Genomic DNA, 11,690 nt, shown 5'->3' on the forward strand with positions numbered 1-11,690 from the left:
GCAGTTTGGGGCCCTTCTCTATTGCCAGTACGTACTGTTACTGGCACAGAAATCACCTGACCTAACACCCTCCCTCATGTCAGCCTCATGACATCTCGTCTCCAGTTTTATTTTCTCCCTTTCCATCTCTCTACTCCAGAAAAAAAAAACCAAAACAAAAAAACACCACGAAAGGAGAAAGCCTTCTTTAGATTATCGTATTTATTATCTTAAGGGAACAGCGCAAAGAAACAGTATTTGACAACATTATTAAAGCTACAAGATTTTCTTGGCAATACAACCTGCCATTTACCACACTGCAGTCAGGATGTGATCCTCTGCATCTAATTCCACTATAAATTCATTCCTTCCAGCTATCTAAGAGCACTAAGAAACAGGATATTAAAAGATTTGGGTCCTGATCCAATAAGGGTGTTAAACAAGTCCTCAAGTTTAGGTATATAACTAGTGCTGTTGTCTCCATGCATGCCGAAGTACATTGCTGGGGCAGGGGTTTAGAAGGCTGAGGGTCCTTTAGAAAGTCGCTGGTGTTAACATGCCTCTGCCTGCCCGCCAAAGCGAGAGAGGCTGAGAGGAGCTGCTGGTGCTGCGCTTTCCTAATCATCTCGGTCAACGACTGTGTGTTTTCCAGGTTGCGATAGCGAGCACTGGGGACCCCACTGCAGCAACCGCTGCCAGTGTCAGAACGAAGCCCTCTGCAACCCCATCACAGGGGCCTGCGTCTGCGCGGACGGGTACCAAGGATGGCGCTGCGAGGAGCTCTGCGAGCCGGGGAGCTACGGCAAGGGCTGCCAGTTCCAGTGCCAATGTCACAACGGAGCTACCTGCGACCATAAAACAGGGGAATGTCACTGTGCTCCTGGATACACAGGAGTATTGTAAGTGCAGTGAGAGGTGTATTTCACTCTGCTTCATTTAACAGCCTGGCTTTGACTGCTTTTAATGCCATGAGCAATTGCCAAAATTAACACCATCTATGTCTTACACACCTGCCTCTGTAGAAATGAGGTAACAGAACATCAGAGACTAAATAAAGGAAATGTCTTTTTTTGCTGCTAATTATACCTGTCTACAAAATAAAATACATTCTAGTACTACAGTGAACCTAAAATCCATTATATTTTCCAGCCTGTACAATCTACCTGTTCCCCATTTCAGTATGTGAATGCAATATCAATTACAGCTGAGTTTTTATAAGCAAGTGGACATTCTACTCACAGCAGTCCAGTGCAATATGAACCGGGACTTACCACCCCCAGTCTATTTGACTTTAAATCTGACAGAGGAGGCATTACTGTTAACTATATCAGCCTTCTATCTAGGGGGTAAATTTTAAGCAGGGATTTAGCGGTGTGACTCTTACTAACTTTAACGAGAATCGTGTAGCTAAATCCCCATCCACCGCACTGGGAGTTTACCAGTAGGATTCGCCAAATCTGCATATTAATTTTAGGACAGCAAGCAGTAGTTCCTTGTTTAAAATTGCCCACAGTGTAACATCAGTTCTCATTAGAGATCTTTCGGTAGTTTCAGAAGTAATTATGTTTTTCAAAATTATTTAAGGGAAAAAGAGATTTAACCACTGAATTTGGTTGGAGAACTATTACAGGTGACTTAATCCTTTTGCAGTCTAATATTATGTGTTGACCTGCATGAAGGGGAAGGCAGGAAATAAAGACAATATTAACCCTCATAAGTAAACAATAGGCCTTTTGAACATTTTATTTAGTACCTGATTTTCTCACAGACTTGTGACCTCAGCCCTGGAAGTACTCGCTGCTAAAGATTCCACTCCCTGTTAGGAGTGGTGCCATGGAGTATCAGTTCTCAGCAGTAAGTACTTGCAGGGCTCTGTTGTCTGAATGTCCTCACCAGAGGATAGTCAGTTCGAGGAAGAACTACAGTAGTTTCAGAACCTGGGATTGGTGATGAAACGCACCAGTGTGTGAATGTAGGAGACACGGGGTTTTGCAGGGGGTAACCTACATAGGCCCCCCACAAATAGTGAGAGAGACCCAACGAGCTTAAATAGCCTTTAAATAATGCTGAGTTCTTGCCAGTCCATTATACCCTGCAAATGTTAACATTTAGTAGTGACTGGAGAAATTTCAAGCATTTTAATCACATCCTTTTATTCTATTTACAGCATCTTTTATTGCCATAGCACATAATTCGTATTGAGGGCTTCATCCTACAGCTCTTACTTTCCTGGGCTGTTTTAGTGGATATGAGTTGTCCTGTTGAGATGGGTGGAGTTTGGTATGTGCATAAAGATTACACACGTGCCTCAGCCTTACAGGACTGGATCCATGGCACACAAATAACCCCAGCAGAAAAGAAATCTGGTCTGATTGGTAATGCCAGCTGAGGCCTGCTGAGGTTTCACAGTTTGACTAAGGACTCCCATGCTGACGTGTGTGGTGGGTTTTCCTCATGTACTGTTTTCTGTAAGTTCTTTTAAATGATCTCTTGGTTTTTGTCTCTTTTCTCTCCACAAAGTTGTGAAGAACGCTGTCCCCCTGGCAGTCATGGAGCTCAGTGTGAATTGCGCTGCCCTTGCCAGAACGGGGGAGTCTGCCATCACATCACTGGAGAGTGCTCCTGTCCTCCTGGATGGATGGTGCGTCCTTGGTTCATACTCATCCCTCCTTTAGAGGTTGGAATAGGAAGTTAAGTGTCCACTGTCTCAGCAGACACCTTACCTTCCCTGTATGCTTGTGATGCCTATCTGCTACTTCTTGACACAAGGCTACGACTTGTAACTACCATCACAGAGTTAAACAAAGAGCAGCAAACCGAGCAGTGACTCCTCATTACACTTCTGTGTGGGAGGAGAGACAAAAAAATTGTCTGAATTACAGTTCCTTGGCATATTCCCTGCACCCATAGACACTGACCTCACACAGGGCCACAAGCTCAAAGCTCAGCTCAACATTGTCAAAAGCACTGTCCTATTTCCCCTTCAGGAGAGAGGGAGAGAGAGAAGCAGGGGGAATTCAGTGGCTCGGGCAGTTGTTCAAGCAGGACTGTCCATAGGACGGAGAGGCTGGTTCAGTGCCTGCCCTTACTCAGGGATAATTCCCACTGATTGCAATGGCTTTGCTCGCATCAGGGCTTGCACTGGAGAGAACAAATTGCCCTAACCTTTAATCCTTTGTGTCACGAAAGCAAGGCCAAACATTTTAAAAGGCCTCAACTTTATCAATAATGTAATAATTAACTCTCTTGGGGTTTGCCAAGTCTCACAGGCCTGTGCACCATTTGGTTGTACTGAATTTCCTGGCATTTTTCCTGTATCTGACAATTAGTCTCTTGGCAATCCTGCTGGATTTTGATGCATACAAGGACTGTGACATATTATTGAATACGTTGATGACCCTGAAGCTCATCATACAACTATGGCTTCCGATGTGGGCTTTACACCTGTTGAAACATTAAGTGCTGAGAGAGACGTTTAGAGTTGTTTTAGACTAGTACAGCAAATGCTGCCTCCCTTTGCTCACACAGTTGCTTTCGGTTCAGAAGTACCAGCCCTGAAATTCTGGTGGCCGTCAGGCAGCAACAGGGCAGAAGAATATTGCTGCCCATAATCTTTGGTGGAAGCTGTGTGTCGAAAATCTCTCTCTCACTGGAGAGTTAAGAGTCTCTCTAACTTGACCAGTCATGGCAAAGGCGGTGAAGATTTTATTCCATTTCAAATGGCAGAGCAGGCAGAGATTTTCAGAAACCAGTAGGAATATGGCACTTCACCTTCAACTGGCGTTCAGTGGAGACAGAGAGTAAAGAGTACTGGAGCTAAAGCACAGAGGAAGCAGCTTAAATATTTTTGAGGGCCTATCAGTCCCTCATTCTGGCACTGCCCCTAAGAAGTGATCGATAAAGTGATTAACATAAAAATACTACTTTTAGGGTAATTTTTTCACCTCCCCTTATCTTCTGCATAGCAGTATTCCTCCGGATCTGAGTTGTTGTTGTCTTCTTTACATGTATTTTATCAAGAGTTTTATCTTTTTTTTTTTTTTTTTGCAAAGTTAAAAGATCCCTAATGAGATAAGAATATCCGAGAAGGAAGTTTTTAGAGGTTTTTTAGGATGCAGCACAGACCCTGAAGAAGAACCGCAGCTCTGGTCATGTATTCTGTCCTGCCCTGTTCCTTACTGCTCAGAGTTTCTTCTCTGCATTTTTAGTGGCCCAGAGAGACTTTCCTGAAAACTTTGTTGTTGGCTGCTCTGTCCCCAGAGAAACCCTAGAGTTAACAATTGATGTTTGAAACAAGCATAACTGAAAATTGAAGAGAGAGATCAAGTATTCCAGGGGAAGAAACTGAAATTATAAGTAAAAGCACTCAGCTTGTAAATGTTGGGATTTTAAGTATAAAGGATCTCTCTAGGGTTTTAATGAAAAGCTGGTAATTCAGGACACAGAGAGGGAAAAAATATATTTTCATGCTGTATTTTTAACTCTTAGTGGTCAGAATGGTTTGGGAAGTGAGACATGAGTGGGCTGTAAATTAGCAAGCGAGATGGGATTGCTAGACAGCATTCGTTTTATTTCACACCCTGGATAGTCCTTCTTTGACATCAGGAATTTTACTTGCTGATTTTGAGGCTTGAGACTGCATGTATATATTGAATATACCATCATGCTGGAAGGAGAGAATTCTCCCTGGATTTATACAAGTGCAAATCCACTTGGATTTTATTGCTGCTGGATGAGCTGTGACTTTTATCCTTTCCTAGGATGGGCTTGTTAAGAGCAGCTCAGCTCCCTTTGGGGCTTGGTTACCTGTGGGATATGTAAGGGGAGGCAGTAAGTTGGGCAGGAGGAAATTCTAGGGTTCTTCCTTGGATCTGCTATCTTCTAAGCCTCGTGCTTTTACTGCTTTCTCCTGCTATTTCTTTCCTCCTGCTTCCTCCCACCCAGTGTAGACTCTCTCAGAAACACTAAAAGTTAGATGAACTGTGTCCTGTGAGATTTTACTGTTCTGTGGGTTTTTCACCAAGAAGATGACGGCTAACAGTGTGTATTGTTGAACTAGCCACAAACTGTGGCTTCCAGCGTACTACGATGTCGGGCTTTTTCCACTTCTGTGTCTTTGTGGCAGTGGAAGTTAGTGGGTGGCTGCTTTAAGGCCTCATTAACAACTCACAGTTTTGATTCTGTACATCTTTCTCATTTGCAGTATTAAAATCTCCAAGCTCTCACAGAAAGCAGGGAGAGAATTGAAATTCAGCATTTACAGTGCTGAATTACACTTTTGAAGACTAGATCTCTGTGCTCAAGACAGCAGCAATCTTGCCTTACATGACAGAGCATTTGCCACTGGCAACACACCCTGTTTGGTCCCAGGTCCCGGCCTCAAGACCCTGCGTTATGGTGCCATGATCATACAACACATTCTGCTAATCACTTTTCTGTCATTGCCTCTAGGCTTTATGAAGCGACTATAGTCTGTAGTTTAGTCTCTTTTTCTTTCTGTTGTGGATTTTAAACATGGAACTGTGTGAGAAAATGGAGCAGAAAAAGATCTTTTCTATCCTAAAAAATGGTTGTAATAGATCAAACAATGTCAGAAGCAGAAGCTGATGAGATCAGGGCCTTAAAAAAGGTGCTGATGGGGTGAACTTTACTGATTAGATGTATAAGCAGAAGGAAACGTTGGTCTGACATTTGATCCTTCGGAGAGGGATGTTTTGGATTCCCTGAGTACATATTAATGCAAAAAGCACGTTTAAAGACTCTCTTGGCTCCAGGGGGATGCAGCAGAGAGTATTGCTTTCTCATCATTTGTTGATAGAAATCCTGTTCCTTTTGAGATGTGAAGAGAGAAAGTATTTATTATCGAGATAAATGGGTACTTACATTTTCAGATATATAGTGTTGTGTATTACCCAAGTCCAGAGACACCAGTTTTTTAACACTGCGATCTGAAAGTTCTTGAACTGAGGCCAACCTGTCTATTTTACAGCCAAGGAGGCTTGAAGTATCTATTTTATGGTTACAGTGAAGAGCAGCCTCTCCACTTCAGGGCTGTTGGTATTGCTGAACTTCACGAACTGTTGAGCGAGAGCCCCGAGGAGTGAGAGCAGCCGTTATGTTCCCGGTTTATGTTTTGTATAAGTCGTGTCTAAGATGTGCCTTGTACAAAACTCAGAGCCCCTGGGGTGTGGTTAGGGCAATGAGGCTTCTGAGAGATTAAACCAAAATAATAACAGGGACAGAAGAGCACTGTCTCTGTCAGCCCTGTGCCTGTGCGTGGCACTGGCAGCAGCACCCCTTGCTACCAGTGCCAAACATTTTCCATTACAGGACCCCATCTTCCAATTACAGCGCTGCCAGACTTGTTTTGGCTGAAGTTACTCAGCTGGATGCCAGCCTCAGATTTTATGTTTGCCTACATAAAAAAAAAAAACAAAAAACCAAACAAACATTCGTACAACATCTAAGATAAGGCCTTTATACGTGGCAGGGCACATTAGGTGATACTTGGAGGAAAACCACGTGAGTCTGGCAGATTAATTCTCCAAAGACCGTCCATGGTAGTGTTCTCTGCCTTGGGGCTCAACAGCTGGAACAAGGCTTGCCGAGCAACTGCTTTTCCTGAGGAGCAGCTCCAGGGTGTGCAACCAAGAATGGCAGTCTGTCTCTTCTTCACTTTCAGAGATGGTTAAGCAGGGAGGGGAAGGAGGAAACAACTCAGAGATAGGGATTTGAGTCCAGATGAAGGAGAGGACTAAAAGAGAGTCAGCAGCTAGGATTTGGGGTAGACTGGAATAAAGAGGCAGGAGGGCAGAGGGCTGGGAGCAGAGGGCAGAAGGTACTCACCAAGATGTGGGGTTGAGGCAGGTCAGGGACTGGGATCCTCCAAGGGTGGAATAAGGCGCTCGAGCAACTGCTTTTCCTGAGGAGCAGCTCCAGGGTGTGCAACCAAGAATGGCAGTCTGTCTCTTCTTCACTTTCAGAGATGGTTAAGCAGGGAGGGGAAGGAGGAAACAACTCAGAGATAGGGATTTGAGTCCAGATGAAGGAGAGGACTAAAAGAGAGTCAGCAGCTAGGATTTGGGGTAGACTGGAATAAAGAGGCAGGAGGGCAGAGGGCTGGGAGCAGAGGGCAGAAGGTACTCACCAAGATGTGGGGTTGAGGCAGGTCAGGGACTGAGATCCTCCAAGGTTGGCATAAGTCGCTAGGAGGATGCTGGATGATGCATCCAGCCAGTGGTCAGGGGTTAGGCAGGTATTCCACAGCAAAATCACTTCTTCTGGATGCAGTGCTGCTGCACTGCTGATGTGGGGAGTCAAATTGCATATACGTCATCACTGGTGGCTTTCTGCAACTCTTCCATCCTCTTGTTCCCATCCTGCCTCCTCCATGGCTTAGATGAGGCCCTGGCAGATGCCATTCTGTGCAGCTTGAAGAGATGAGTGTGGGAGCTGGATAAGAGTAGAGGGAGTGAAGTAGGCAGGATCTGAAGAGTGGTAGAGGACTTCTCTGGAAGCTGTAGTCAGTCTTCTTCGTGGTTGGATGAAGTGGGGCTGTCTGAACAGGGGAGATCATCACAAACTATTACAAAACTTCATCCTCCCAGTGCAGCCTTTCCAACAATCCCTCTCTTCCCAAATATCCACTTTGTGTCACGTACCCAGGGTAGTTCCAACAACTTTTCAGACTCTGTGCTTCACACAAAGCCCACCAGCACATAGACAGCTTTAGCCTCCTCTGGTTGCCTTTAGCTCCTCCCAAGGCTTCCTGCGTCTGTTCAAGGGGCAGTGAATATCCAGCCAGCCCAACTGCAGTTTACCGGGCAGATCCCAATTAGCAGTGACTGTACAGTGGTGAGAAAAACCCTTCTGAAGATCAGGCAGACAGGCATTTACTCTGGAAGCAGAATTTTGAGGCCGTCTTTAGCCCATTGTAACCAGAATAAAAATACTGCTGCTACACTTAGATCTAGTTTTAGCAAGAAGGACAAGAAAAATCCAAGCTGCTTACAGAAATGTATTGCATTATGAAAGTTGACTGGAATACTGCTCTTTCTGCAACCTCACCAGGGGCTGGTGTGTGCACAGCCATGTTCTCCTGGAACGTTTGGAATCAACTGCAGCCAGGAGTGCCCATGCCACAACGGAGGACACTGTGATCCCGTGACAGGAAAATGCGTCTGCTCAGCTGGCTATACAGGAGACAGGTAAAAATCACAACCCCAACGCCTTTAGTTTTACCTATGGATTGGCAATATTTATATCCCTTCTAGGGCAACCTCACTCTCTGAAAAATGGTGTTATGTTTCTATTGCTCCAATTAGGTTCATCCTTCAGAAGCAGTTCAAGCATTATAAATGTGACAATGTTATTACTTTTTATTGGCAATGCTCTCCATTTACGGGCAGTTTTTAATATAACTTTTAAAATTTAATGGATTAAATTTAATTTAGATATTTACAGTGATAAATTTAATAGAGAGCATTACATGTTTACAAGATATGTAAATGAACTATATTTATACAAATTAATATCCTCAAGAGTAAGCAATGCAGCAGTTTAATGTTTCCTTCAGCCTCTTTGTGCTGCTGCAGCACTGATCCATCTCAGACACCAACAAAAGGTGCTGCATCTCAAAATTTATAAACGAGACCCTTCACCCATCAATCGATCAGAGAAGAAGGTAATACTCTTTTACAAAGGTGTCATGGCTTCAGCAACATGACACCACAGCAAAGTCAAGGTGGGACTGTAACGCTTGTTGGCTTAGTCCTCCAGCTAATCCTGCCAGCAGGGCTCACGATGGCGGGGACGCTGCACTTCAACAAGCTTTCAGCGGCAGTTTTCACCAGGGGTTGGTCTGTGTCGCCAGGGTTTCCAGGGACCATGGGCACAGCTCACTAGCGTTTGCTATGCTAAAGCCCTTTCTCCTCTATCTTACCTTGTTTTACTAGCTAGAACAAGCTACTATCAATGCACTGACATATGCTACAATTGTACTTTTATGCAGCAAAGCTCACTGAATTTATCATTTCTTGCTTCATTGTATAATCAGCAGGTCTTTCTAGCACACCAGCAGACCAGCCTTCCACACTGTGCTGGGGTTCAGGGGGCTGTGCTCTTCCCATTGAACACGGAAGTTCCTTTTCTTCCATTTTATTGACTGGAGATTGTGGCAGAATCTGCATGGGGTTGAATATGGTGAAATGCTAATTATTTCAAATTAATTTAGTGGAGAAGACATCAGTGTGTCTCTCTTCTCTCATCCTCCGTCTAGAGACACTGATTTCAGGCATAGGGCACCAGGTAATTACTGTTGCTAACCAAAGCTTTCTCTCCATTTGGAGACAATTTTCCCAGAGGAAGCAACTGTGCAGCCAGGACACTTACACTGGTGACCACACTTCAGTCCCACACCGTGCTCAGGAGCTGACAGAGGCCTCTGTCTCTAGGTCTCATCATTTGGTTGTTGCAGACCTAGATCGATCTCTGGCTGGAGATGAAGCAGCAGTGTTAGAGCTGTCGGGAGCTCCCAGCCAGCAGCCTGCAGCTGAGCCAGCTTCTTTGCTCAGCTGCCAACTTAGCCCCTGGCTGTGAGGGAGGACATGCAGCAGAAGACCTGGCTCTGCTACAGGCATGTGGCACAGGGAAAGAACGCAATGGAGTTGCTGAACAGCAACACATAACGCGCTCCAGCAATAGAGTAGGGAAAGGACCACAGGGGATGAGGAAAGGAGATGGCAAATAGAAAACAGAAGACCTAGTTCTGCTTGCTGTCAAAAGCAGAGGGTTCTGCTGCTCATCGCCCCTGGAGAAGGCGGCTCGAGGAGAGACTGGCAGAGGAGGCAATACAGGGCAGACCTGACAGGAGTTCACAAGAACTGTCCTTGAGCAAAGGGACATCAGGCTCTCAGATCTGAACTTGGAGAAAAGAGAGAGAGGTTTGGACTCCAAAGAAGGATGTTGCTGCGGAAGGGAGAAAATAAGGCGTGATCAGTTGGAAGAGGTGGAAATGAAGCAGAAGGAAGGTCATATTGTGGACATGCACCCAAGCAAAACCCTTGTGAATGGCTCACCTGCCCCTCCAGAAGCAGAGGAGTGAAAGATAGGTGCTGAAGGGAGAGCCGAAGCATGGAAACGCAGGTGCGTGACAGGGTAGGTGAGAACAGGAGGAAGTCAGGGCAGTTTGGAGAGTCCTAGCAGCAGGGGAAAACTGTCTCAGCCTAGAAACTCCCACCTTTCCAACGGGCTCCCAGAAGGTTAAAACATGTTTATCAGCCTTTAATCAGCTTTCCATGAGGGAAATGAAACCGTAGGCCCCTTATATTCAGCCAGGGTTCTGCCCTCCCTTTGGACAGGACCACATGTGGCCGGTAATTGTTTGTTCCGAGCAGGCACATGAACCTGTACGTAGCTGCTGAGTCCAGTTAGTCAGCTGTAGATTGCCCAGTGATATCAAGACCTTTCAAGGTCTTGAAAGAGTCTGAATTGCTTTCGTTGGTTATGTGTTCACACTGCGTGGACAATGGGGCAGATTAGTCAGCACCATTCTACCTTAAAGTCCATTTTACTCTCTGGATCTCATGCAACTGTTGCACTGTTACAGTATAATTGCAAATACAGCAGGACAATGCTGCTGCACAACAAAATCATGGTTTTGTTAAAATTTTACAAGGCACTGAAAACATTTTCTTAATAATAGTAGACATTGTGAATAACAATAAAACCATAAAAACTCTTTATCTCCCATCATCCTTTCGAATTGTCAGTAAGTACTGTACAACACTACAGCTCATTGTCTTGTGCAGGAGGTAATAAAGTACAGTTAGATAAATATCTGCGGAGGTGAAGCGATCGTAAAGGTCGATGTAAGTGTAACTGCCACCCACATGTTGTTCCCTGCCTGTTTCCCAGGAAGTGGCACTGTGCTGCCGAGGAAATTGGCCATCACTGGTGATAACTGTGTGCTCGGCTAAAATGGCGATACGTCATGTAAATGTGTGTTTGCAAACTGGAAACAGTAATAGCAGAAGCACCGTTAGAAGCTGAGGATGGAGTGTCTAAGAATTGAGTGGCTGACAGGAACAGTGAACATACTGTTTGAGCTTTGTTTTCTAGGTTGCCATTAAACCTAAAGATTGAATCTTCACAGAATAAACACCACATTTGTTACAGCAGTATGAGCAGACTCATTCTGTTGTGGCTGTGTTTGTCCTGTATCTTTTATCGGCAGAACGGCCATCTCCAGGTTAGTGTATTTTGGATGGGGTTTAATATTTGCCTGTGCTATGTAAATGTGATCACTGCTTCAAAACAAAATAACAAACAAGCCTAAAAAATTTTACAGCGTTATTCCATGAAAAAAAATTATCTGGAAGAAATGTAGGTGTGTGTCCAAAGTTAATCCGTTAAGCAGGCTGTCTTATGTTTAATATTTTGTGAAATTGCTTCCATTAATTCTACAGGTGACAGCCGTATTATCCTATCCCAACCCAAATAATTATAGTACATATTAAAGTTCAGTGGGTATTATAATACGGATCTCCCCAGACAGGCAGAAAGCAATGTAAATTAAAGAAGAAGCATAACTAGGGCTTAGCAGCTCATTTTGTAATTTAATTGAACAATGTATCTGGTTGTTAATGGTGCTGTGGACACATTAGATTGATATGTTGCAAAGGAAAGATGTTTAAGTAGAAAGCTAATTCCTG

General features: G+C 44.4%; 1 protein-coding gene across 1 annotated transcript in view; it reads left to right on the forward strand.

Moving 5' to 3' along the window:
• Positions 1 to 631: 631 nt before the first annotated feature.
• The window catches only part of MEGF11 (multiple EGF-like-domains 11), a gene marked incomplete at its 5' end in the record, with an annotated part of 99,992 nt that continues 88,933 nt past the window's right edge, over positions 632 to 11,690 (forward strand). Inside the window, 3 exons of the mRNA XM_010132943.1 lie at positions 632 to 878; positions 2,500 to 2,620; positions 8,050 to 8,186. Of these exons, the coding sequence (XP_010131245.1) occupies positions 632 to 878; positions 2,500 to 2,620; positions 8,050 to 8,186 (505 nt within the window). The remainder of the gene's footprint in view (positions 879 to 2,499; positions 2,621 to 8,049; positions 8,187 to 11,690) is intronic.

This window comes from Buceros rhinoceros, unplaced genomic scaffold (assembly GCF_000710305.1).
Source record: "Buceros rhinoceros silvestris isolate BGI_N320 unplaced genomic scaffold, ASM71030v1 scaffold16853, whole genome shotgun sequence".
Lineage (NCBI taxonomy): Eukaryota > Metazoa > Chordata > Aves > Bucerotiformes > Bucerotidae > Buceros > Buceros rhinoceros.